Genomic DNA, 21,470 nt, shown 5'->3' on the forward strand with positions numbered 1-21,470 from the left:
AGCAATCTTTTGCATAAAAATAAATATTTGATACCAACTAGCTATTATAATCTATAAATCTATATCTTATTATATGTAGTATTTTTTCTTAAGTCTAAACTTCTAACCTAAGAATTATATTATTTTATTCATATCATATATTTTAGAAGTATGCTTCTACAATAACAAGCCAATTTTTTTTAATGTCTTTGAATTTGTTGAGAGCTTCATCAAAAATTATTTATTGGATTTTAAAAACAAGTTGAGTAAGATTTCTTGGATCTTCTTTGCTGAGATAGGAAATGATGGTTGAATTCTAATCCTAAATGTATTTGGTAAACTTGCATTACCAAAACCCATAAATTGTTATTTCTAAGATTGCAAGAAGGCAAAAAGAACATATATTGTTTATAACATTGTTAGTTTTTCTCTTTCAAAAATCCACTACAACATCTTTATTTTAAATAAGATAAATTATAATTATTATTTTTTTAAATCTATTTTAAGTCTATAGAATTTTTAGATTTATCCTAAAATTTAGTTAAATAATTCGTTGCTATTTTACAATTTGACTTTGTATATAATCCAATCTTATTTGATTGCAAAGTATTTTTATTTTTATTTTTATTTATTTTTATTTTTTAATATGGTAGTGCCAATCAATAAAAAGCCTTGTTCATTTTAAAGAGGACAATTTAATATTATATAGAAGTTATTTGGTGGAATATGTTTTAGGAATATGATTAAAAGTCTATAAATTGTATAAGTTCTTTGTCAAAATTTAGAATCTATTGTATATTTTAAAGAAGTTATTTTCAACCAACAAAGTAAAAAGTCTTTATTTAAATTCTTCTAAATAATTAAAATCTCATGTTCTTTTTTTGACAATTTTTAATAAAAAAGAGTCATATGGGATAAAAACTTTCAATATGCCATGCATTATTAATGCATTTATGGTTGTTTTAGAATTTACAAGATTAAGGCTTTTAATTTGAATATATTGAGAAGCCAATTTTATATAATTCTTACTTTTATATTTATTTCTTTCTTTACTTATGAATTTTTTTGGCTAATTTCTTAATTTTTCTTATTGTATAGATTGAAATATTCTAAACCATCAAAAATTAAGTAATAGAGACCGATATAACACTATTATTGTGTCATATTATGTAAAAATCAGCTTTAGAATGCATTAGGCATTTGGTTATGGAAGAGTTTGATCTTACTTAAAATTTGAATTTATAACCCAAAATAATGCATAAGATATTTAAAATTTTTTTTTTGGAAATCTTAAAGAATTTAAGTAAGTTTTCAATTATTCTAAGTATACCTTATTAAAATTTTAAAAATCCTAAATATATCTTATTAAATTCTAATTAATTTAAAATAAACCTATGTAATCTTTAAAAATACTAATTAAATATTAAATAAATCCTTCAAAGTATTAATAAATCCAAAAAATCCTAAAAAATATTTTAAAAAATTATAAAGATGCCTTTAAGAAATCTTAAAGAAATCCTATAAAATCCTTAAAAAATCCTTACATAAATCTTAATTAATTCTTAATTGAACTAAAAAAAATTCTTATAGCAAATATAAAACCTCAATTATTATTAAATCAATCCTTGATTTTGATTTATATTTTTAAAATATATTTCTTTATATTAAAAATAAGTATATAAAATTTTTAAAAAATTAAAATGATCAATTGGGAGAAAATGCACCTAATTTATTTAGGTGTTGGCCTTTGGCCTTTATATTGATCTTCTAGCATCTATTAGTCTCATTTTTTATCATTTCCTTACTCTTATTTTTTTCAAATATTAACAAAAAAGTCAAATACTAATTTACAAAAATTCACTTCAATCCAAATAAAAAATTCTTTAAAATTATAGAATTTTTTTATTAATTATTAAAACTTAATTTTTGATATTTTACTTTATTTAAATTTTAATAACATTTGATTCTTCTATGATGGATTCAGAGATGCTTGACTTATATTGTGATTTTTTATTTTTCACTTAATTGGAATGTATTACATTTTTTCTATTTCTTTTCATCTTTATATTTTGAAAGTACTTAGAAGAATGAAGAGGTAGTAAAGAGGTGATTTGTGATATTAATTTAAAAATTATGCAAAGATTATATATTAAACTTTACATTTTTGAGGTGAAAATATTAGCATTAAGATTATAGTATTATTTTGGATTCTTGGCTTGGAGCAATATCCTAATAGATTTATTCGAGTTGGATTTATAAGAGCATTTCTTTTTGGAAGTATTCTTTCTTAGTTTGTACCTTTGATCGAAAAGAATTTACAATTATTTTATGATTTGAATTCATACTTAGAAGTGTTTATGGCCAAATTTGAAGAAAGTGATCAAGAAAGAGTAGCACAAATCAAGTTCTTTTCTTTCAATAAGAATCATGATCAGCCACCAAATATGCTGTAGAATTCCAAAACATTACTTATGACATGGATTAGAATGAAAAAGCTCTTATCAACCAATTTTGATATAGGTTGAAGGATAACAATGAAGATTTATTACTAATAATGCCAAAAATAAATTATTTGAAATAATTTATTGTATAAGCCATTTCAAGTGACAATTGACTATTTGAAATACATCAAGAATAAAGATTTGGCTCGAGAGGAACAAATCAAGTAATGATAGTAATTCCTAAGCTTTCACAAACTTATTCATCTAAGTCAAAACCAATGCAAATTGATATAATATATTTTAAATATCTCACTAAGCAATAAAAGACTTGATGTTGTTAAGAGGGTTTATACTTCTATTGTCAAAAAGCTAAGTACAATGCTCAATATTATCCAAAGAAATAGCCTAATTACAAAATGACGAGCATGGTTGTCAAAAAAGATAATGTGTCAAAAAATATATTTTTTTAATTATTATCAAGACCATGAAGTAAGAATCATGTGCAATACTTGATAAAGATTTTATTCTTTCTTTAGATCCCTTATCTTATTTTACAACAGATTTAAATTTAGGACCTAAAAATGATAAAGTCTTTACCTTATTAAATTCAAGAGCCTTAGCTTGTTTTACACACAAATACTTTCTTAAAAAATAAGAAATATTTTTAGTTAAGAAAACTAAATCCGTATATATAGAAGTCATAGATGGTCATTTCTTATCTTCTAGAGATATTATCTATGAGACTATTCTATTCAATGTAGCAATTAAAGATTATAATAGCATAGTAATATTTAATGTGATAAGATCTCTTTTAAATTTAATTATTTTAGGATTATTATAGATAAAAAATATAATCCTTATATAGATTGAATTTATTATTATATATATATATATATATATATTTTAAAAAATTAATCTATAATTTTAATAATCAAATAAAAATACATAAATCTAGTACATGCAAATCCTTACTGGCAAGCGCAAAAGCTTTCATGCATGTAGTAAAAAAAGGATCATCTTTTGCTATATGTACTACACCCATTTTTGATGGTGGAGAGACATCAAGAGGTATTTCTAGCCAATATCAAGATTTCCAGGATGTTTTTAAAAAGAAGAATGGAGATATCTTTTTAAAGCATCAATCCTATGATTATTCAATTGATTTGTAAGAAAGAACTCAATTACCATTTGAATCAATCTATTGCTTATCAAAAAATGAGTTGCCTACATTCAAGGAATATATTAATAAAGACTTTGTTAAATACTCTATATGCCATTTGAAATCTCTAGCAAGAACTCCTATCTTATTTATGAAGAAAAATGATGAATCTCTACAGATGTGCATAGACTATTGAAGACTTAATAAGATGACCATGAAGAATAAGTATTTCTTACTTTTGATTTCAAGAATTCTTTTTCAATTCAATCAAGCAAATATTTACACAAAAATAGATCTACAAAGAGCATACAATTTGGTCTACATCAAAAAAAGAGATGAATGGAAAACTACTTTTTGAACTAAGTATGGAAATTTTGAATATAATGTCATGTCTTTTGGATTCACAAATATACTAGTTGATTTTTAACATCTTATAAGTAGTATTTTTTGTGATTTTCTTAAAGTTTTTTATTGTTTGTAATTTAAATAATATTCTAATCTATTCTAAAAATATATAAAAATATGAATTTTATGCTTTCTATTTGTTACAAATACTTAGAGATGCAAGATTATATGCCAAGATGGAAAAGTATATATTCCACACTACTCAAGTTGATTTTTTATAATAAATTATTTCCAATAAAGGACTAAGGATGGATTCAAAGAAGATCCAAGCTATGATAGATTGAAAGATTTTAAAAATAATAAGTTATATACAATGCTTTTGGACTTTGCCAATTACTATCGAATCTTTATTAAGAACTTTTTTAAAGTTATAGCTCCACATACATATTTGATTTGTAAAGACAAACTTGAATAGTGTAAATAAATCAAAGTATTATATGATGTTTTTATGAACGAATTTATTTTTGCACCACTTTTATATTGCGTCAATTTTTTTAAGACATTTTTTTATAAAAATGCATGTATTAGACTTTGCCTTTGGTGAAACATTGTCACAAATATGAGCAAATGAAAAACTCCATTGAATAACTTTTATTCCAAGAAATTTTCAACAACAAAGATCAACTACAAAATCTACAATAAAAAAGTTTTTACAATTATGGATTCTTTTTAAGAGTGATGTCATTATTTAGAAGGCATTTTTAATCCAGTCACTATATACATAAATCAAAAAAACTTCAAATATTTGATATTAGTGTGAGTTTTGAATTTTAGCAGGTCAACATTGATTGTTAATTCAGTTTTTGTCAAACAAATTCAATTAAGTATGTCCTTTGATCCTCTTGTTAATAATATCAATAATACTTCTTTTAAGTCTCATGATACTTCTAAGTTCAAGTTCAAGAACAACCTATTCTATTTTGAAGGTCATCTATATGTTCTAAAAGAAGAAGCATATTTACATGATCTTCAAGCACATCACAACTTTCCAACGTCATGACATTTTGGATACAACAAGTCCTTAAAACTTATATCTAGAGATTTTTAATGGCTGAAAATGTAAAAGATTATGAAAGATTTTGTACAATCATGTCATATTTTTTCAAGATCAAAAGCTCTTTATCATCAAACCTATAGACTTCTTCAACCATTGCCTATATTAAAACAACTATGGTCTTTTATTTCTACGGATTTTATTATGAATCTTTTAAGTTCAAGTTCATATGATTTTATATTTGTGATTGTAGATTGCTTCATCAAAATAACACAATTTGAATCATGTATAAAATTTATTTTAGGTGAAACAATAGCTAAGTTTTTTTTAACAATATCTATTATTATCATGGATTATCAAAAGATATTATATTAAATAGAATGATACAATTTATATCAAGATTTTGGAGAATCTTTTTTAAGGTATTGAAGATGGATATAAAACTATCTTTGGCCTTTCATCCTCAAACCAATGGACAAACAAAACAAGTGAATTAAATTCTAGAGCAATATTTGAGGTATATAATCAACTATCATCAAGATGATTGGACAATTCCTTTGCCATTGACAGAATTTGCATACAATAATTTGATACATTCTTCTACTCAAAAAATACCTTTCTTTGCTAATTATGGTTATTATCCACAACTTAATATTTTTTGACTTTTTAAAATTTGATAAACTTGTAGTAGAAGATTTAGCAAATTATTTATTAAAGCTACATGCAACAATGAAGGCGTAGTTAAAAAAAGCTCAAGAATGATAAAATATGAATGCAAGTGCCTATTGCAAAGAATAACTAAAATTCAATGAAGATAATAAGATATGGTTATTTTGTTGCAATAGCAAGACTATCCATCTTTGTAACAAGTTGGGACTATCTCAAGCTTGGACCCTTTCTTATTTATAAACAAGTTAATTTTTTTGCTTATTGATTATATTTATTGGAGTCTATGAAGATTCATCTTATATTCTACACATCTCTTCTTCAGCCATATAAAATTGTGAATATCTCAAAAAGAAGACAAATGTCACTTCTTCTTATAAAAGTAGATAACAATCAAGAATTCAAGATTAAAAGAGTTTGGATTTTAAACAATGCCAAAATAGATAAAAAATATCTTGTTCATTGATATGGATATGATATTAGTAAATGCACATGAGAGCTAGCAAAAAATATTACAAATACAACAAAAAAGGTTGAGGCTTTTTATTGACAACATCCATCAAAATTAAGATGAAAAAATAAAAAAACAAATCTTTGCTATAAAAGAAAGAAGATCAAAAAAAAATAACATTCTACCTTCTACCCTTGTTTGTAGCTTTAATGTATTTGTGGTGCTTAAAAGATGAAAAACCAACAACTAGCAAATTCAATTTAATAGCTATTGTTTGTTAACTTATCAGACAAAGCATTATGATTTTCACAACTTTCAAGACGGTGTAATTGAGATGAAGATCCTCAAAAAACACATATCCTTTCTTGAATAAATGGCAAGATACAATATATTTAATATCACAACATTGGAAGAGATTCTTAATGTTTGGTATTTTTATTAGAAGTAAGAATGACTCTTGATTGTATTTTAAATGTTTTATTTGAAAAGAGTTATGAAAACCTCAACAATAATTAAATAACAAGGTGGTCTTTTTGCCTTAGTATGGGACACTATGAATAGCTAAGAGGTCCTATCAACCATCTTCAAAGAGAACAAAGATCAAAGTGTGTGGCAAACATAATTTGTCGTATCTTAGATTTCTTCAATATATGATTGCTTCTTGTGGAAGTTATTCCTAAAAGAAGGATAATGTCACAAACATACATAATTATTCTAATAATTACCTATATGATTAAATAGAAGTAAATAAAAATAAATTTATTTCATAATATTTTGTAAAAAAATTTCCTAGAAGCTTTATAGACATTGCTTTGACTTTAAACATGTTTGTTGTTAATTGATAAGTTCGAAACTTGGTCAACAAATTAGCCATGTGTCACACATATTAGAAGTTTGTAGAACAATTAACTATGTCACACATATATACAAAACTTGCCATGCAAGTTAAGACATATATCTTGTAATTTAGACATGAGTCAAAGGTCATATAGAACATCATCATGTAGCTTTTAGTTAGATAGTATTTATAGAGGCAATAATGAAGCCTTCTTCATTCTTGTCAATGTCTTTGTTGTCTTTAGTTTTGTTTCAAGACATTCTAGTCTTCTTGTCTTTGGTAATAGCCATTCTAGTTTAATATATTATCATCTTTGACTAACTTTCTAGTCTTTTCAAGTAATACAAGAGTATATTGAATTTTCTTCCTTTAAAATTCATGTACTTGTCAATTAATCACTTACTCTAAAATTTTGTATAAATGCTAGAAATTAAATCAATTATTAGCTTGAAAAAACATCATTTCAATCTAACTAACAAAATACTCAAAATCATAGAAAGTCTCAATAACCTTCAAAATTTAATTTTTGATATCTTAATCCACTTAAATTTTAATAACCTTTGATTTAACATATACACACCTACATACATATAGATTTGATAATAATTTTCAATTGTATCATTTTTTCATGTATAATTTTTTAATATAAAAATAAATATTTTTATGAAAGAATTTTTACTTATTTATAAATATTGATTTCTTCTAAAATTTACTTATGATTTTAGAAGATATTATATGTAAGTTTCAATAATATCTATTATTAAAAAAATATTTTAAAATAAATAATCATATTTTAACTAATTTTATTGCTATTGATTTTTTCTTTGTATTAAAATTTAAAAGTATCTCCATTACTAATGTATAGAATTAAAAAAGAATAAAGAATATTATATAGATAAAGCATTCAAGTGCCATTATTTTTGTTATCACATGGTATAGAAAAGTGCATGCTTGCTTATAAGTGTGTATTACAATTAAAGAATCTAAATATTCTAATAACATCCAAAATCAAAATATACCAGAACAAGATTGTTTCTCATACAAAGAACTCAAAATCTGACTTTAGATTGTACACAATAAAGATAGCAATAATATTTGTGGTTATCTTTGTTAATAACTATTGAAATTAAGTTAAAATAAACATTCAACATAGATCGTAATTAGAATCCAAACTTAGACTTAATTTGGTTTATACTTTGTTTGTTTATTTGTTTGTTTTATTTGTTTGTTTGTTTGTTTTTTTTGTTTGTTTTTTTTTTGTTTTTTTTTTGTTTTTTTTCTTTGTTTCTCACCAATTTACTCAAATAGCATTTATATACTCAGGTTACTTGTATTTATGAAATGCAAGATACAACAATGTGATATATATTATCCCTGATTTTGTAAAAAAACTAACATGGAGATGAATCAATACAAAAAGAGGATATTTCATACTTTTGAAAGTTTGAATTTTGAATCAATTTTGAATCCTTGTTTATAAAATATTTGTGTTAGAGAAAAAAACTAATGAGTAAATTTTTTGAGTTGTAAAAATTCTTCCTGGAAGCATAAGTATCGTGTACATTTAAGGCTTTTGTGTATGACAAAAAAACAAAAAAAAACTTTTAAAAATTTACAAATTGACAACCTAAAGTCATTTTAAAATGTAATTAAATATAAGTCCCTAAATTTCCACCTTATCTTACGATGTAAAATAACAGAGTGGCAAGGCTTTCAACCACCAATTTATTTTCATGAAACAAGTCATCTTTAAGAAGTGAATTCCACCTACCTCATAAAATATTACATCATAAAGTAGAATTTTGAGCATTCAAATTTAGCAAGGTTAAAAGTGGACGTTGTAGATCACGTGCAAATCGCTATAAATAACTGAACAATTTGACAAATGATAGAAAAAAGTAACACTTTCTGAACATATCTAATCGAATTGAATGGCAGTAAAGAAAACAAAATCAAACTCGGACTTATGGGGGAACGAGAATAAGCAGGTGAATTCAAATGCGAGGTGGAGTGTGACGGCAAGGTGATGATTAAGGGCGCTACAACTACAGGAGAGGCTCGTATAGTCAGGAACAATGCAATCTTCGTCTTTTATCAACATCCCACAAAGAAGACCAAATTATATTACATCTGAACTTCATTTCATACAAACCCCCACGATGTACACAAGAGTGTCCAGCACTAAATCCTGATTCTGAGAGGCATCTCGCTTTGTCCCAGGAAAACATTTTAGATCCATGACGCAACAAAGCTTGAAGCTAAGGCTCTATACAAATAAAGACTGTTTCTGAACAGCGCTTTCTGGGCATGCTATCTAGACAGCAATCCACCGCTGATGAAGATTTGAAGGCACAAGGATGCGGCAGGAAGCAAGGTCGGACTACACGGTAGTCTCTTCAAGTCATGGAACCTAGATGCTTTCTGCTTGACAATCCCCTTGAGAAACATTCAATCGTCTTGATTTTCAAACAAATTTCCTTGAAGTGTATACTCAAGACTCGAAAAGCAAGGCCGCTGCACCACTTCTGTGCCGCTGTTTCATGACTATACCTTCTAAAATACCATCAGAACCAAAGGTACCAGTGAATTGATTGGGTTCTACAGGACCTGGTAAAGAGAACGAGACAGTGAAGGGACCAGGAGGACATAAGTATTGAGTTTGCATGACGAAGATTGCATTGTTCCTGACTATACGAGCCTCTCCTGTAGTTGTAGTGCCCTTAATCATCACTTTGCCGTCGCACTCCACCTCGCATTTGAATTCACCTGCACATTCACGTTCCCCCATAAGTCATTGCACTCGTCTATGTTATACGTGTCCCCCATACTTAACACTGAAGAGTATACTAATCCATCATCTTCATCGAAGTGTGGCACTATGATGTAGCTCACTAAGGATTTTAAAACAATATAAGCACGTACATAACAACCGTATACCGTACTTGGTGAGAATAATCGGAGAGGTCTAGGGAGCCTTACACGTACCTTCTTCCTTCCTGACACCAGGTAAAGCAGTTCGGAATAAATATGCATCGTCACTTATACCAATGTCCACGAGACCGATCAAAGGACCCGCATTGCGAGCTGCGGCAGTTCCTGTGAAGGTAATCACAGGCTTCGATGTATTGATTACTGAATTCCATTGTTCCAAGCTCGGTAAAGAGGGAAGCAGCAGCATAGCAGCCCCTAATTTGCTATTCGGAGCCCAGTCTGCTTTCTCTTCCTTTTGCGGTCCGGGTAAAGGAGATGGAAGGGAGAGAACATCTAACTGTGATTCACGTTTCCTCCTTTTCCTCTTATCGAGAGATGCATCCATGATCACCAGAGGGTGTGCCCGGGCGCCCGTCTCCGCCACATGACCATGAGCTACTGCCATGGCTTGAAAACGTGCCTGTCAGTCACAGAAATCGTTTGTTACATTAGGCATGTTACAAAGAACTTTCAAACCTGGGTAAATATTCGGATAAACTTCCGTAAACTGGATTCTGTCTTACATTGCAAGAAAATCATATGAGCTGGTGTAACAGAAGCTTTGAACATTACCTGCCTCTCATCATCTCGATCATTCCGTTGTCCGTGTTGGTAGTTCCGTGCCTCTTCTCTGTCAAGTGTTAGTTCGGAAAGCCCACTAAGGCGCTTGAAACGCTCAACGTCCTCCACTTTCATATATGTGATGTCGGGGTCGTCAATAAATACCATACTCTCAATAACCTTGTAAGTCCCCTTGTAACGAGATTGACGATGCAAATGGGGAGGGAAGAAAGCTGTGAATTGGCGCACGTCCTCTAGATTTTCCTTGACAGGAGGCGCAAGGTGACCTTGCAGAAACTTGTAGAGTGATTGCAGTTTGACTCGCGCACTGGGGTGTGAGTTCCTAAAGATCCAAGAAATAGGTTAGAAGGGACAAGAAAAATTTCTAGCAACAAGGACTAATCATAATCTTGCATCCATGGTTTCACCGCAAGGCGTAGACCACATCAGTTCCCATTGATAGATGCATATTGACCAGTTTGTAGTGCAGACAGAAAGAATGTTGCTGATATTCTTCGTGTAGTAAGACGGCAAGTATAGGCTATCTATCACAACGAAACATCAAGAAATAATATAACCACAAACAGTAGTTAAATTAAAAGTAGAATCCAGCTACTACACCGAAGTGTAGCAAGCCTTGCTCAAGTCAAAACAGTGTGTGTGAACGATGCATACCTAAGCGCAAAATAATAGATGCTCTCTATTTCCGACAACTTGAAGACGGAGCCCCCGAGTTCGTCAGCTGAATATGGAGGCAGCCCCATGTATGTTCGCTGCAGAGCCGATTTACGCGGAATCTCCTCTCGCAAATCAGGGCCAAAATAAGTTCCCAGAATAAAAACCAGTAGAAACCGTTGATCATTGGTTGACGCCCCAACGCGGGCTTTGGGTAAATTTACAGGTTCGGGAAAACAATCCCCTTGCGAAGGAGGGGATGGCTGCTGCTCCATAATACTAAAGTCTGCTTCCATCAGGCCAACTGCCTCGTCTCTTGATTGTTCCAGCATTGCAGTTGCAACTACCAATCTGCTAACACTGCACAAAATAAAGTAAAATATAACTGAGGTTTTTTAAATAACGCCATATAATACCAATATTTTGATAAAGAGAATTGCTCAAAAAAAGAGTATGTTCGGGCGTTTTGAAGTAGAGCAAGATTACATATTCAGCTAGATAAAACCATCCCCAAGCTCAAGAGCCTGTAAACCATAAAGTGTAACAATTCGCTAAATGCTTTTGCATGCAATAAGCGAGCTGATAACAACAATCCGCCATCGTTTGGGTCCACCGGCGAAAAAGCCGAAGACCCTCTTCAATGCTTGTATGAACAGCATTTGCAAACATGCATCTGTGTCCGAAAAAGATTTAGGATACTTATGCAGATGGCAAGTGCTGTTCAAGCTAAGCAGGTAGTGAACTCCTGGAAAAATAGAGCCTGAAATGTGACGCAGAGTTTGAAACTGCCCACACTTCTAACCTAATTAGACCAGCCACTGCCTCACTCAATGTTTACCCCTACTGATTTTGAAAATGTTTCCGTGCGCATCCACGAAATATCATTTTACCAAACCTCGGCTCCAATAAAACCTAACCCACACCACGTACAGGTGCTCGACGGAGTCTCCAAAATAGCATTTGACTATGGGTCAAAACAACGATTTGGAGCGTGAAAGATCTGTCCCCGACAAACCTCTTCCAACTCGGAAAACTACAAAGCCACCAAAGATAACCGCAGTTAAGACCCACTACGTCAATCATCTCTCCCTTTCATTCCGAAATCCTACAGCGCACCGCTGACCCTTATCCTTGACATAAACCTAAACCTCAGCCTTCGAATTGTACTCATCCACTCGAACTTCTTGGTTTCCTGCATCTCAACACATGTCTCAACATACGTCTCATATACACGGTGGGATCCGTTGGGCATGCACAAACAGCCTCCCAAACGCGACGATGAAATGTGCACAACGTCCCAGAACGCGAAAATCTCACATCCTAGGATGTCGGCGTCGGGAGAGAGATGCACAGGCAGAGTTCAACTTACAGAGAATGGATCGCCGACCGCGCTGCAAGATGGAGGTGCAGATGGAGCGAGAAGGCGAGAAGGTGAGAAGACGATGGAGCTTGGAAGCGTGCGCACAACTGCTCTGACTCGATGGTTTGCCTTGCCTAGCCATTGTGTTGCCATCCCGCTTGGTTGCTGTGCGCCACGCTCGTTCCCACGCTCCCTTCCCCTCCGGAACCGGACGACTGAACACCACACAGTCAGTCGGTCGTTGCCGCTTGGCTGACGTCGTCATGTGGTTTCATCTGCTTGAGCTTGCGAGTTCCAGTTCCGAGATTCAACAAACGTGGCGAGGAGTAATTGTTGTTGAATTTAGAGTTTGGGGCCAATAGGTACTAGATCGAGATTAGATTTTCATGTTTTTCTCGTGAGGATCCCTGACAAGTTGATTTTCACTGTACCCATGCAACTGACGATCAAGGTTTTCATTACAGTTGTGCAGCTTCAAGGTCGATTTTAGGGTTTTATGAATAGTTAAGTTTTGTCGATTTAGGAACAACTTTCGTAGCTGAGCGTCGGGTGATGAAGGAATGTGAGGTGGTGTTGATGGGCTATGAAGCCTTGTAGCATGTGATTTGGGGTATGAAATGGGAGGGTTAATGGGAGATAATCGATAGTTGCTGTCGCTGGAGAGTTTCCGCGTGGGTAGATTTTCGACGGAGCAGAGTTTTCTTTGCCAACGGGGCTTGGTCGGGGATCAGTGAATGCATTGTGGAGGCGAATTGGTCTAGGTAAGTTCTCTTTTGTTATCGCCTGTAGTTTTTGGTTTGTATAATCAGGAACATATTATTTCTCTGTGGGTTTTTGGAACTCGAGCACTTCATCCTTTGCCAGTGATTAATGTTTTCAGTATTCATCTTGCAGAAGTTTTCCTCTCTGAATTAGGTTTTGAAAATGATCGTGTCTAATATTGCGGTTTGCGTTTCGCTCTCTATGTACATTTGTACAATGAACAGTTTATTTTGAAGGAATCTTTTAAGCTCTTGAATTGAATGCATTGTTTTCCGTTTTGTAGATTAGGTGATCGGAATGCATGTGAGTTATGAGTGATGGGTAAACGCCTGGATTCGCTATTGAAATGTCTTGTTGGTTGCGGATGGCGGTATGAAATAGGCCGCGAGCAAGAAGCTGTGGCGCCGTCCCGCCGTTGGAAACTGGGAAGGGCCCAAGATGTTGCTAATGCAATATGATATCATGGAGATTTTTTTATTGGGATCTGAAGGTATTTCCAAATCAGCGTAGAATGTAGAAAACCAGAAATTGCTGGCGAAAGGAAGAAACAAGGGTTTGGCACTATGGGGCGACCTTTGATTTATGATATCCTCGACAGGCCAGCAAGCACTTGCGTTATCGCTATATGCTCTGCAACTTGGTTATATATTCAACAACGAAACGTGGGTTATAGTGACGTCGGTCTTAGTTACGAATCTGTAATTTCTCAGGGGCAATATTGGCGGTTCATCACGTCTGCTTTCTCTCACATTAGCTTCCTTCACTTGGTTTTTAATATGAGTGCTCTCTGGAGCCTAGGAGTTGTCGAGAGTTTCAATGACTATAACCTAGGAACCGCTTACTACATTCAGTACACAACAATTCTGGTTCTTCTTTCGGGATTGATGGTACTAGGCATGTACCATGTGCTCATTACTCGAGCGAAGTTAGAGTATTACAGGCGGGTAACTGCAGTCGGATACTCATGTGTTGTGTTTGGGTGGATGACCATCCTTGCTGTGAGGCAGCCATCTCTGAAGCTGAACTTGTTTGGGCTTCTATCGCTCCCAATCAGCCTCGCACCATTTGAGTCGCTCATCTTTACATCCATCATTGTACCGCAGGCCAGTTTCCTGGGGCACTTGGCAGGAATACTAGTTGGTTATCTTATTGGTTGGGGCGTAGTACAAGGGATGACAATCTACTGGGCAGCTACTCTCACCTTTTGGATTGCACTCGGATTCGTGTGGAGTCTAAGCCGGACTACGTCATTTCAGTTGCCATACTTGGAAGTTGACTCTGTGGCAGATCTAGATATGCCAAGCGTTGGCGCTGCCCCTTCCAGTACATCTACAAGCTGGTCAGGAGCTTCTCGAACTTTGCAAGGAAGCAACTTGGTGTAGCGCTCAGGTTAGTATCATAATAAATCTCCTGTTTGACCTCAAAAGTTGATCAGATTATCTAGCCTTTACTGGTATGTAGTACCCCATATGTACTAGTGAACATTTGGGGAGATTCTGGCCTTTTTCTGCTCCGGAGTTGCTCTGTCTTGAGGTCTTAAAGTCTTTGCATTACTGTGTTTTAAGTGTTAACTGTGTTCTGAACCAAATTTTACTTTCATGTTAGCTTGGTGATCACGTTTTGGGACATCATGAAGCTTGCTTCTACGTTCTTTCAAAAGCGCTGTAGTATTGAGATTTCGTCTCATGCACGCATACAAACCAACACACGAGCACCAAGAGCAGAACTCGCGTAAGCAGATGCAAAGTGGTAGGCCATGGATGTTATCAAGCTTGGCCTTGAAGACTGCTCTGAGGATGCAACTTGGACAAACCTCTGTTATCCACACATCTTTAGCCAGGGAGTTGAGCAAACATTAATGGAAGATACTGTTATTTTGATTGTTAGCAGACTGTTAGTCAGGATCTTAGACCATGCTCATGTACCTGTTTCGGCACCAACTGGTACTCTACCAACTATGCAGTCTCGCCCATCTCTTCAGTAGGTTTACTCGAAGCTTTGGTGCAGTTGTAAGATGCTTTACTTCAATCTAAAAGAGAAACAAACGGTCGTTTTACTTAAATTTTCTTTTTTCTGTTTTGTCCTTTGCATGTACTGATCTTTACTTTTAGTTTGGCACTCTGGAGCCGTGATTTGAGCAGAAACCATCTCAAAATCCGTGTATCTCTGAAGAACTGTTCATTACAGATTCAGGTTTTGAGTTGGATATCTTTCCGTTCATGTTTTTTTCTCGTTTTAATTCGAAACAAATAGTTCTCAATTCTAAAATTTTAACCGCTATGTCATGAATCAAAACTGGATTGCCTGAATGTGAAATGCACTAGAAAAGTTTGTATTAATTACCGAGGGCATCATCTACTTAGACTACCAGTTTGATGCCTTCACCTCACCTCACGTTATGCCCCTGTCCCTCCACTAAACCACCCGAAACTCCTCATCCATTCATTCCTTGGGTACATGTACCTTAAACTCGCCTTTTCCTTATTTTACTTGCACATCCCTCGGAGTTGGAGTTTCTCAAAAGCGGGTAACCAGAGATCTCAATGTTAGCATCCTTCATGTAACTATACCCGCTCATCAAAATGTGCCTTTAAAGGTGACACACTTCTAACCACTCTTCATGGCTTTTTGGTTAATTATTGATATGATCGTCGGGAGTCGATGGTGGACCTCTTGATCGGCGAACACAAACAAGCTCTTGTCTGTTGTATGTCCCCAAATGGGGAACATCCAGCAACATCAAGGGTCTAGGACTCCGTGAAACTGACATTAAGTATCCAGTTTCACAATTGACAAGTTCTTGAGGATACAAATGTCGCTTAGGAATCAGAATGCCGCGACTGCACATCTTTTGAGACCCCACCTACAGTTGCCACAAGCTCAATCCTCATGTGCTAACCTCTTATGTATAGGAATAGTATGCACATCGGCTAATATCTCTGCAACCTTTCGTATCGAAATGGCAAAACTGTTAAGAGAACGAGTATTTCGGCGTCAGCGACGAGAAATCAGGGTGCGTGGGGTGTGACCACACTGCTGGTGGATCACTGTTGCCGTTCTCCATTCATGTGTGGGGTCATCAAGCGCACTGTTGTATTACGTTGTACAGAGATCTAACGTTGATCGTATCAGCAATTGAAGTTTACCACCTGTCCATGTGGTCAGTGAGCGAAAATCAATGATTGCAGCGAAGGGGTGTACTGAATGGACAATGTCGGATAAGAACCAAGTCGTAGATAGTTTGATTGAATTTGTGTTCATATATATAGAGAGAAGAAATCTTGTGATAAAGAAAGACTTCACAATTTGTACAGGTAGCCTACTCTAGTCAAAGAAGCGGCACCACCAGAAGAGAAGGTGGCTGGAAGGATTGCTAGCCACCTTTTCTACTAATGAAGCAAATCACATCAATCGATCGAAACATCGACGACACCATTGGAACCTAGCGTGTATGCGGCCAGTTCGATCTCGGAAGATGCAAACCCTAAAATTCTTGCACCCCGGGCCACACCTATTGTGAATTTTGTACAAGTAGATTATGCTACGATCTGTCTGCTTTACCAAACGCCCCCGAATCATCACTAGCTAAGGCTGGATATCTACTCTTAAATGGACCGAAAAGCCTCCGTAAGCCGCCATGCTTTTCGTCTTGCTTCCCGGGCTGCTCGGCAAAATGTGCCAGAACTGTTCTTCTATGTCATACAACCACCGCTCGCCCGTCGTGGTAGAGATGAAACACAAACCCTCGGATTCATCATAGCTGCTGTATGTGCAGACCTTGAAGTGGTCGAGGAATTGCTTAGAAGGACCGAGCGGGACGTCGTCCAGAGATATCGTGACTCGCAGTCCCTTGGGGTCGAGTTCGGATATCTGAACTCGGTCAGATCCCTCGTACTTGGCCTTCATCACTCTGCTGATCATGAGAATGCGGCCATGGTGCTGCACAAGGTGCACGCTACTGTGCATACCGGGCAGGAAGACGTGATACGATTCCCACAGGCCGGTGTTCATGTCGAAAGTGGAGATCCCCGTCTTGCACTGCGTGGTGCACACCAGCTTGCTGCCTTTCACCACCGCCTGGCTGGGGCATCTGTCGTAGTATGGGAAATTATGGCGGGCTGGCACATCATCGAATTCCGTCCACGCCATAGACTGCGAGTTGTACAAGCGCGTAACTCTTCTATCGTGATCAACGAGAACAACTTTGTAGCTTCTGTTGAAATTGTCCACAACCATAGCTACAAATTGCGGCAAAGTATACGCCTTAGTTTCTTCCCAGCAGGGAAGCAGCCTCCAAGAGCGAGTAGCGGGATTGCAAACTCCCACCACTACCTCCCGATTGGTGGAGGATGTATTGTTTTTGTAGGCTATGAAGCACAGCAATCCCCCACCGACGGATGTGATGTAGAAATCACGAAACGGGATGCAATCTAGCGACATGTTGAACCAATTCTTGGAGATGGGGCAGTAAAGGGAGCTATTGCGGAGGTAATACAGCTCTGGGCCTTGCTGGAAAAAGGAGAAGGCCGAGAATGCAGGCTCATTTACCGTAAGAACGTATGAGGTGCACTGCACGGTACGCTGTCTTTGCAACGACAGGAAGGAGCTCGTGTGCAGCAGGAAGTACCACTTCTTGCAGACTGCTCGCATTGGAAGGAGATAAGGCAAGGGTATGTGCGAAAGAATGATCTCCACGAGGGGCTCTGGTAGAGCGCCCCAGAGCTCCGGATCCATCCATACTTGCTTCTGATGTGTATCACTGGTCAGAGAAAGACTTGAAAGGTTGACGTCCAGTAATCCTGCAACCACAAACCACGGTCCGGATGAGCAACTACATTCTACATAATACCTACCATCATAAGCATCATCAGTGGATTGACACGAAAGCGGTTGGATTCACGCAAAATTCGAACTTACCAGGCATCGTGACGTTCGCTGTAGGTATCAAAGTCCGTATCTAAAATCACCACACCTCTCGCGAGCGTTCAGTGAATAGAGCCGAGTACCAGAGCAGTGGACGAGTTCAATCAATTCCCTGCCAGGACTACTTGGACCATCGAATTGAAAGCGAGGGGGAGAACAATCCGCCCAGCAGCATTCCCAGGCCGTGTCACTCACGTCCTCCCAAACACAAAATGAAAGATTGCTCACAAGCAGTAAGCCATTCACGATTGCACTTGCACTCAGAGATGCAACCTCAGCAGCAAAATTACGCAGTCTCGGAATTCAAACCTCCTCGCGACACGTCACACCTGCAATCTGTCTCCCATAACAAATCTGAAGCAAACCTTCTTCTTCTTCTCCCTCTGCCACTACTTCTGCTTCTTCTTCTTCTTCTTCTTCTTCTTCACGACCTGGGTGAGCACAATGTACACACCTTATCCTGCCTTGAATTCAGCAACCGTCAACAACGCAGTCAATCTACGCAACGAAACAAACTACACCCACACGTAACACACAATTCTTCCCCCACTCACAACTCCAACGTTGAACACAGTCCCCTTAAGAACGATTCCAACATCAACCGCGACCAAGGTATTGAATCCCACAACTCCCCCACTACACGATCGACGTGCTACACGAGACACCTGGACCCAGACAAAGCACGCAGCAGCTCCAGTCCTGAAACCAACACACTTAATGCAATTCACAGCTGGGGCTCAAGAGCTGGAAACAAAGGACTGCAAGCGAAAGTCGGGGCGGGGGAGCAAGAGATAGTGTTGGTGGGCAGGACCAGAGAGAAGCGGAGGTGACAGTGGGGGGACTTGGAGGAGGAGAAACTGTGGAGACGGTGAGAAATAATGCGGCGATTGAGTGAGGAATGCGGGTTGTCGAGACGCATGCTTTATAAAGCAAAATGGCGACGGTGTAATGCATCGTCGTCGTCATCCTCCTCCTCCTCCTCTGCCTTGCTTGCTTGCTTGCTTCCATCCATCCAGTGCTTGTGCCATTGACCACCCTACTACTCTACAACGCTACGACTGCCGCATCGTCTAGAGTCTAGACTGGAAGCTACGACTTCGATCCTCGCCTCCAGATTCACGAGGAACGCTGCGCCGTCCGCGACGCGGGACGCCCCCACCCACTTTTTGCCTTTGTTTGTGAGAGAGTGTGAGAGTGTGTTTTTTAATATGATTGTTTTCTATTTTTGCGCTTCCCTGGGCTGGGTTCCTGTTTTTGGCTCCTTGCACTCCAGGGTGAACCAGTGTCAGTCCCAGGCGGAGCCATCCACCTTTTCTTTTGCCTTTTCCCACCCCACAGTTACTTTTTCTCGCATGGTTCCATACGCTTTATTTGATTTGAAAGCCAATGACTTTCGAATAACATTAATACACCCCCCCCCCCGCCTTTCATATCATTGAATCCGCCTCCTTCTATTGCCGGATCCCCCGTTAAAGTTGTTCGAGAATTGGGTGAGACAGGACAACCCCTCGCCTTGAACCAGTGCTGATGTCCTTTGGATGAATGTCCTTTGGATGAATGTCCCTAGGGATGTTAAATTTTTCTTGTTAGATTGAAATCCTAAAAAGTTGGCACATCAAATAAATTATTAAACAAATAATGTAAAAGTTTGATTTGATTTTTAGTGGTAAACTTTAAAAAAAGATTCAAAACTCAGTAATATCATTGGTCTACATAGTTCTCAAACTTAAGCATTGTATAACTACATGTGGTCATACTACCAACTAGGTCATATTCTATTCTCAAGGAATTAAAAAAAGAATGAAAAATTAGAATCATATCCTTTGAAAAAAATTATACATAATTATCTAAAATGTATTAACATATTGAAAAATATTTATCAATATTCTTTTTAATATAATGGCACTAGATGTCTTATTAAAGTTGTATATATTTTATTTTTCAAGTTAAAAAGTCAAACTTAGATTATTAGAATCTAATGATTAGATATTGGATGTTAAAATATAAATAGAAATCATTTAACAAATAAATAAATCAAGCTTCTATAGTGTGTAAATTTGTTGTTTCTTCAATAATATTAGATGACTTTTGTATTTAAATTTTATTTTTATTTAATTTAATTTGTTTGTTTACGTTGATGTTTATTTATATTCATGTGTATATAGTCTTTTTAAAAAATCTTGTTATTGTCATAGCATAATTTATTACTTTAATTAAGGCTCCATTTTTAAACTCTTAGACTTAAAAAAATAAAAAAGGTAATAAATGCTAACAATCATGTGAATATTTCAAATGCATCACATCCATTGCTACCATAGTAACTTTTAGCAATAGAAGTAAAAATGAAACAAAGAAATAAATAAATACAAGTTTGATATTAATTATTCTTATTCTTATTATTATGATTATTAATATTATTTAAGCATTATAAGTTTTTTAATAGAACTTAGATTTTATGTACTAACGTAAAAACAAGAGTTTAGAATAAATTATTATTTTTTCTTGCATAAGTTTTAATCTGTTTGTCAAATCATATTGTGTCTTTTATTATCTATGAAATTATATGTGTATCATTTTAAGATAAAAAATTTATGTCCTTTTTATTTATTACTTAAGGAAAGATGCAAAGAATAAAGATTTTAGAAATTTTTAAAATAAAATATTTCTACTTTATTTAAAGATTATTATGAGACTTGTTGAGAAAAAGATTCAAAGTGGGATGTAGAAGTTGTAAGGACATAAAAAAATATACTATATTATACATTTATAGAATAATTTATGTTTTAGTAATAAATAAGTAAAATTAACAAAAATGAATTAGTGAAATTTCTTGTATTGATGATGAGCACTTTTTTTTTTTTTTTTTTTTTTTCCAACGTCTAAGTAAACAATAAATAAAAAATGCAAAAAATCATACAAAAAAAATCTTTTCATTTTGTAAAAACAATTATATAATAATACATATTAGAATATATTATTATTATTGTTGTTATTATTATTTTACACACCATCAAAGAATTAGATTTTTTTTTTGAGTATTTTATTGCCTGCATAAATTCTACCTAAAGTTTTTATACAAGTAAATTTATTCTAATTCCTTGTTGGACGTAGTAGTCAACCTTCGGCAAATAAATATTAGCCATATAGGTACCACAAACATGCCAAAATCAATGCTTACTTGCTATTTGTTGCAAATAATAATAAACTAAAGTTTGAGCTTTATATTTTGGCATGGGGGTGGATGGAAGTAAATACATATTTCACCTAAAGCCAAACGTGTGGAGAA

The 21,470-nt window shown here is 34.9% G+C and overlaps 3 protein-coding genes across 6 annotated transcripts; 1 reads left to right on the top strand and 2 right to left on the bottom strand.

Moving 5' to 3' along the window:
* Positions 1-9,020: 9,020 nt before the first annotated feature.
* On the bottom strand, positions 9,021-12,650 carry LOC112295233 (increased DNA methylation 2). 3 transcript variants are annotated; one of them, XM_024546518.3, is made up of 5 exons: positions 12,509-12,650; positions 11,140-11,499; positions 10,477-10,807; positions 9,919-10,324; positions 9,021-9,699 (listed from the first exon to the last, which is right to left on the bottom strand). In XM_024546518.3, the coding sequence occupies exons 2-5, from the start codon at positions 11,469-11,471 to the stop codon at positions 9,425-9,427; spliced, it is 1,344 nt and encodes a 447-aa protein (XP_024402286.1). In that variant the 5' UTR covers positions 11,472-11,499; positions 12,509-12,650; the 3' UTR covers positions 9,021-9,424. The 3 variants fall into 3 exon arrangements, with proteins under 3 accessions (XP_024402286.1, XP_090100286.1, XP_024402287.1); XM_090244160.1 differs by lacking the exon at positions 12,509-12,650 and adding an exon at positions 12,360-12,492; XM_024546519.3 differs by lacking the exon at positions 12,509-12,650 and adding an exon at positions 11,626-12,343.
* Positions 12,651-12,891: 241 nt separating this feature from the next.
* Positions 12,892-15,323, top strand: LOC112295235 (RHOMBOID-like protein 13). 2 transcript variants are annotated; one of them, XM_024546522.3, is made up of 3 exons: positions 12,892-13,260; positions 13,545-14,650; positions 14,867-15,323. In XM_024546522.3, the coding sequence occupies exon 2, from the start codon at positions 13,825-13,827 to the stop codon at positions 14,641-14,643; it is 819 nt and encodes a 272-aa protein (XP_024402290.1). In that variant the 5' UTR covers positions 12,892-13,260; positions 13,545-13,824; the 3' UTR covers positions 14,644-14,650; positions 14,867-15,323. The 2 variants fall into 2 exon arrangements, with proteins under 2 accessions (XP_024402290.1, XP_024402289.1); XM_024546521.3 differs by having other exon boundaries at positions 12,893-13,260; positions 13,643-14,650.
* A 1,178-nt stretch (positions 15,324-16,501) lies between these two features.
* Positions 16,502-19,070, bottom strand: LOC112295234 (F-box only protein 6). Its single transcript, XM_024546520.3, has 2 exons — positions 18,179-19,070; positions 16,502-18,060 (listed from the first exon to the last, which is right to left on the bottom strand). The coding sequence occupies exons 1-2, from the start codon at positions 18,183-18,185 to the stop codon at positions 16,847-16,849; spliced, it is 1,221 nt and encodes a 406-aa protein (XP_024402288.1). The 5' UTR covers positions 18,186-19,070; the 3' UTR covers positions 16,502-16,846.
* Positions 19,071-21,470: the final 2,400 nt, after the last annotated feature.

Source organism: Physcomitrium patens, chromosome 18, assembly GCF_059467195.1.
Source record: "Physcomitrium patens ecotype Gransden chromosome 18, ASM5946719v1, whole genome shotgun sequence".
NCBI lineage: Eukaryota > Viridiplantae > Streptophyta > Bryopsida > Funariales > Funariaceae > Physcomitrium > Physcomitrium patens.

What these genes read in the sequence shown, in the direction of transcription:
- LOC112295233 (XM_090244160.1), bottom strand. Translation starts at nt 12,391, where the DNA reads ATGCCCAACGGATCCCACCGTGTATATGAGAC. An exon ending in ATCTATTATTTTGCGCTTAG is followed by an intron (nt 10,808 to 11,139) that starts GTATGCATCGTT and finishes TTGGATCTTTAG; the next exon opens with GAACTCACACCCCAGTGCGC. An exon ending in ATCGAGATGATGAGAGGCAG is followed by an intron (nt 10,325 to 10,476) that starts GTAATGTTCAAA and finishes TGTGACTGACAG; the next exon opens with GCACGTTTTCAAGCCATGGC.
- LOC112295235 (XM_024546522.3), top strand. Translation starts at nt 13,825, where the DNA reads ATGGGGCGACCTTTGATTTATGATATCCTCGACAGGCCAGCAAGCACT.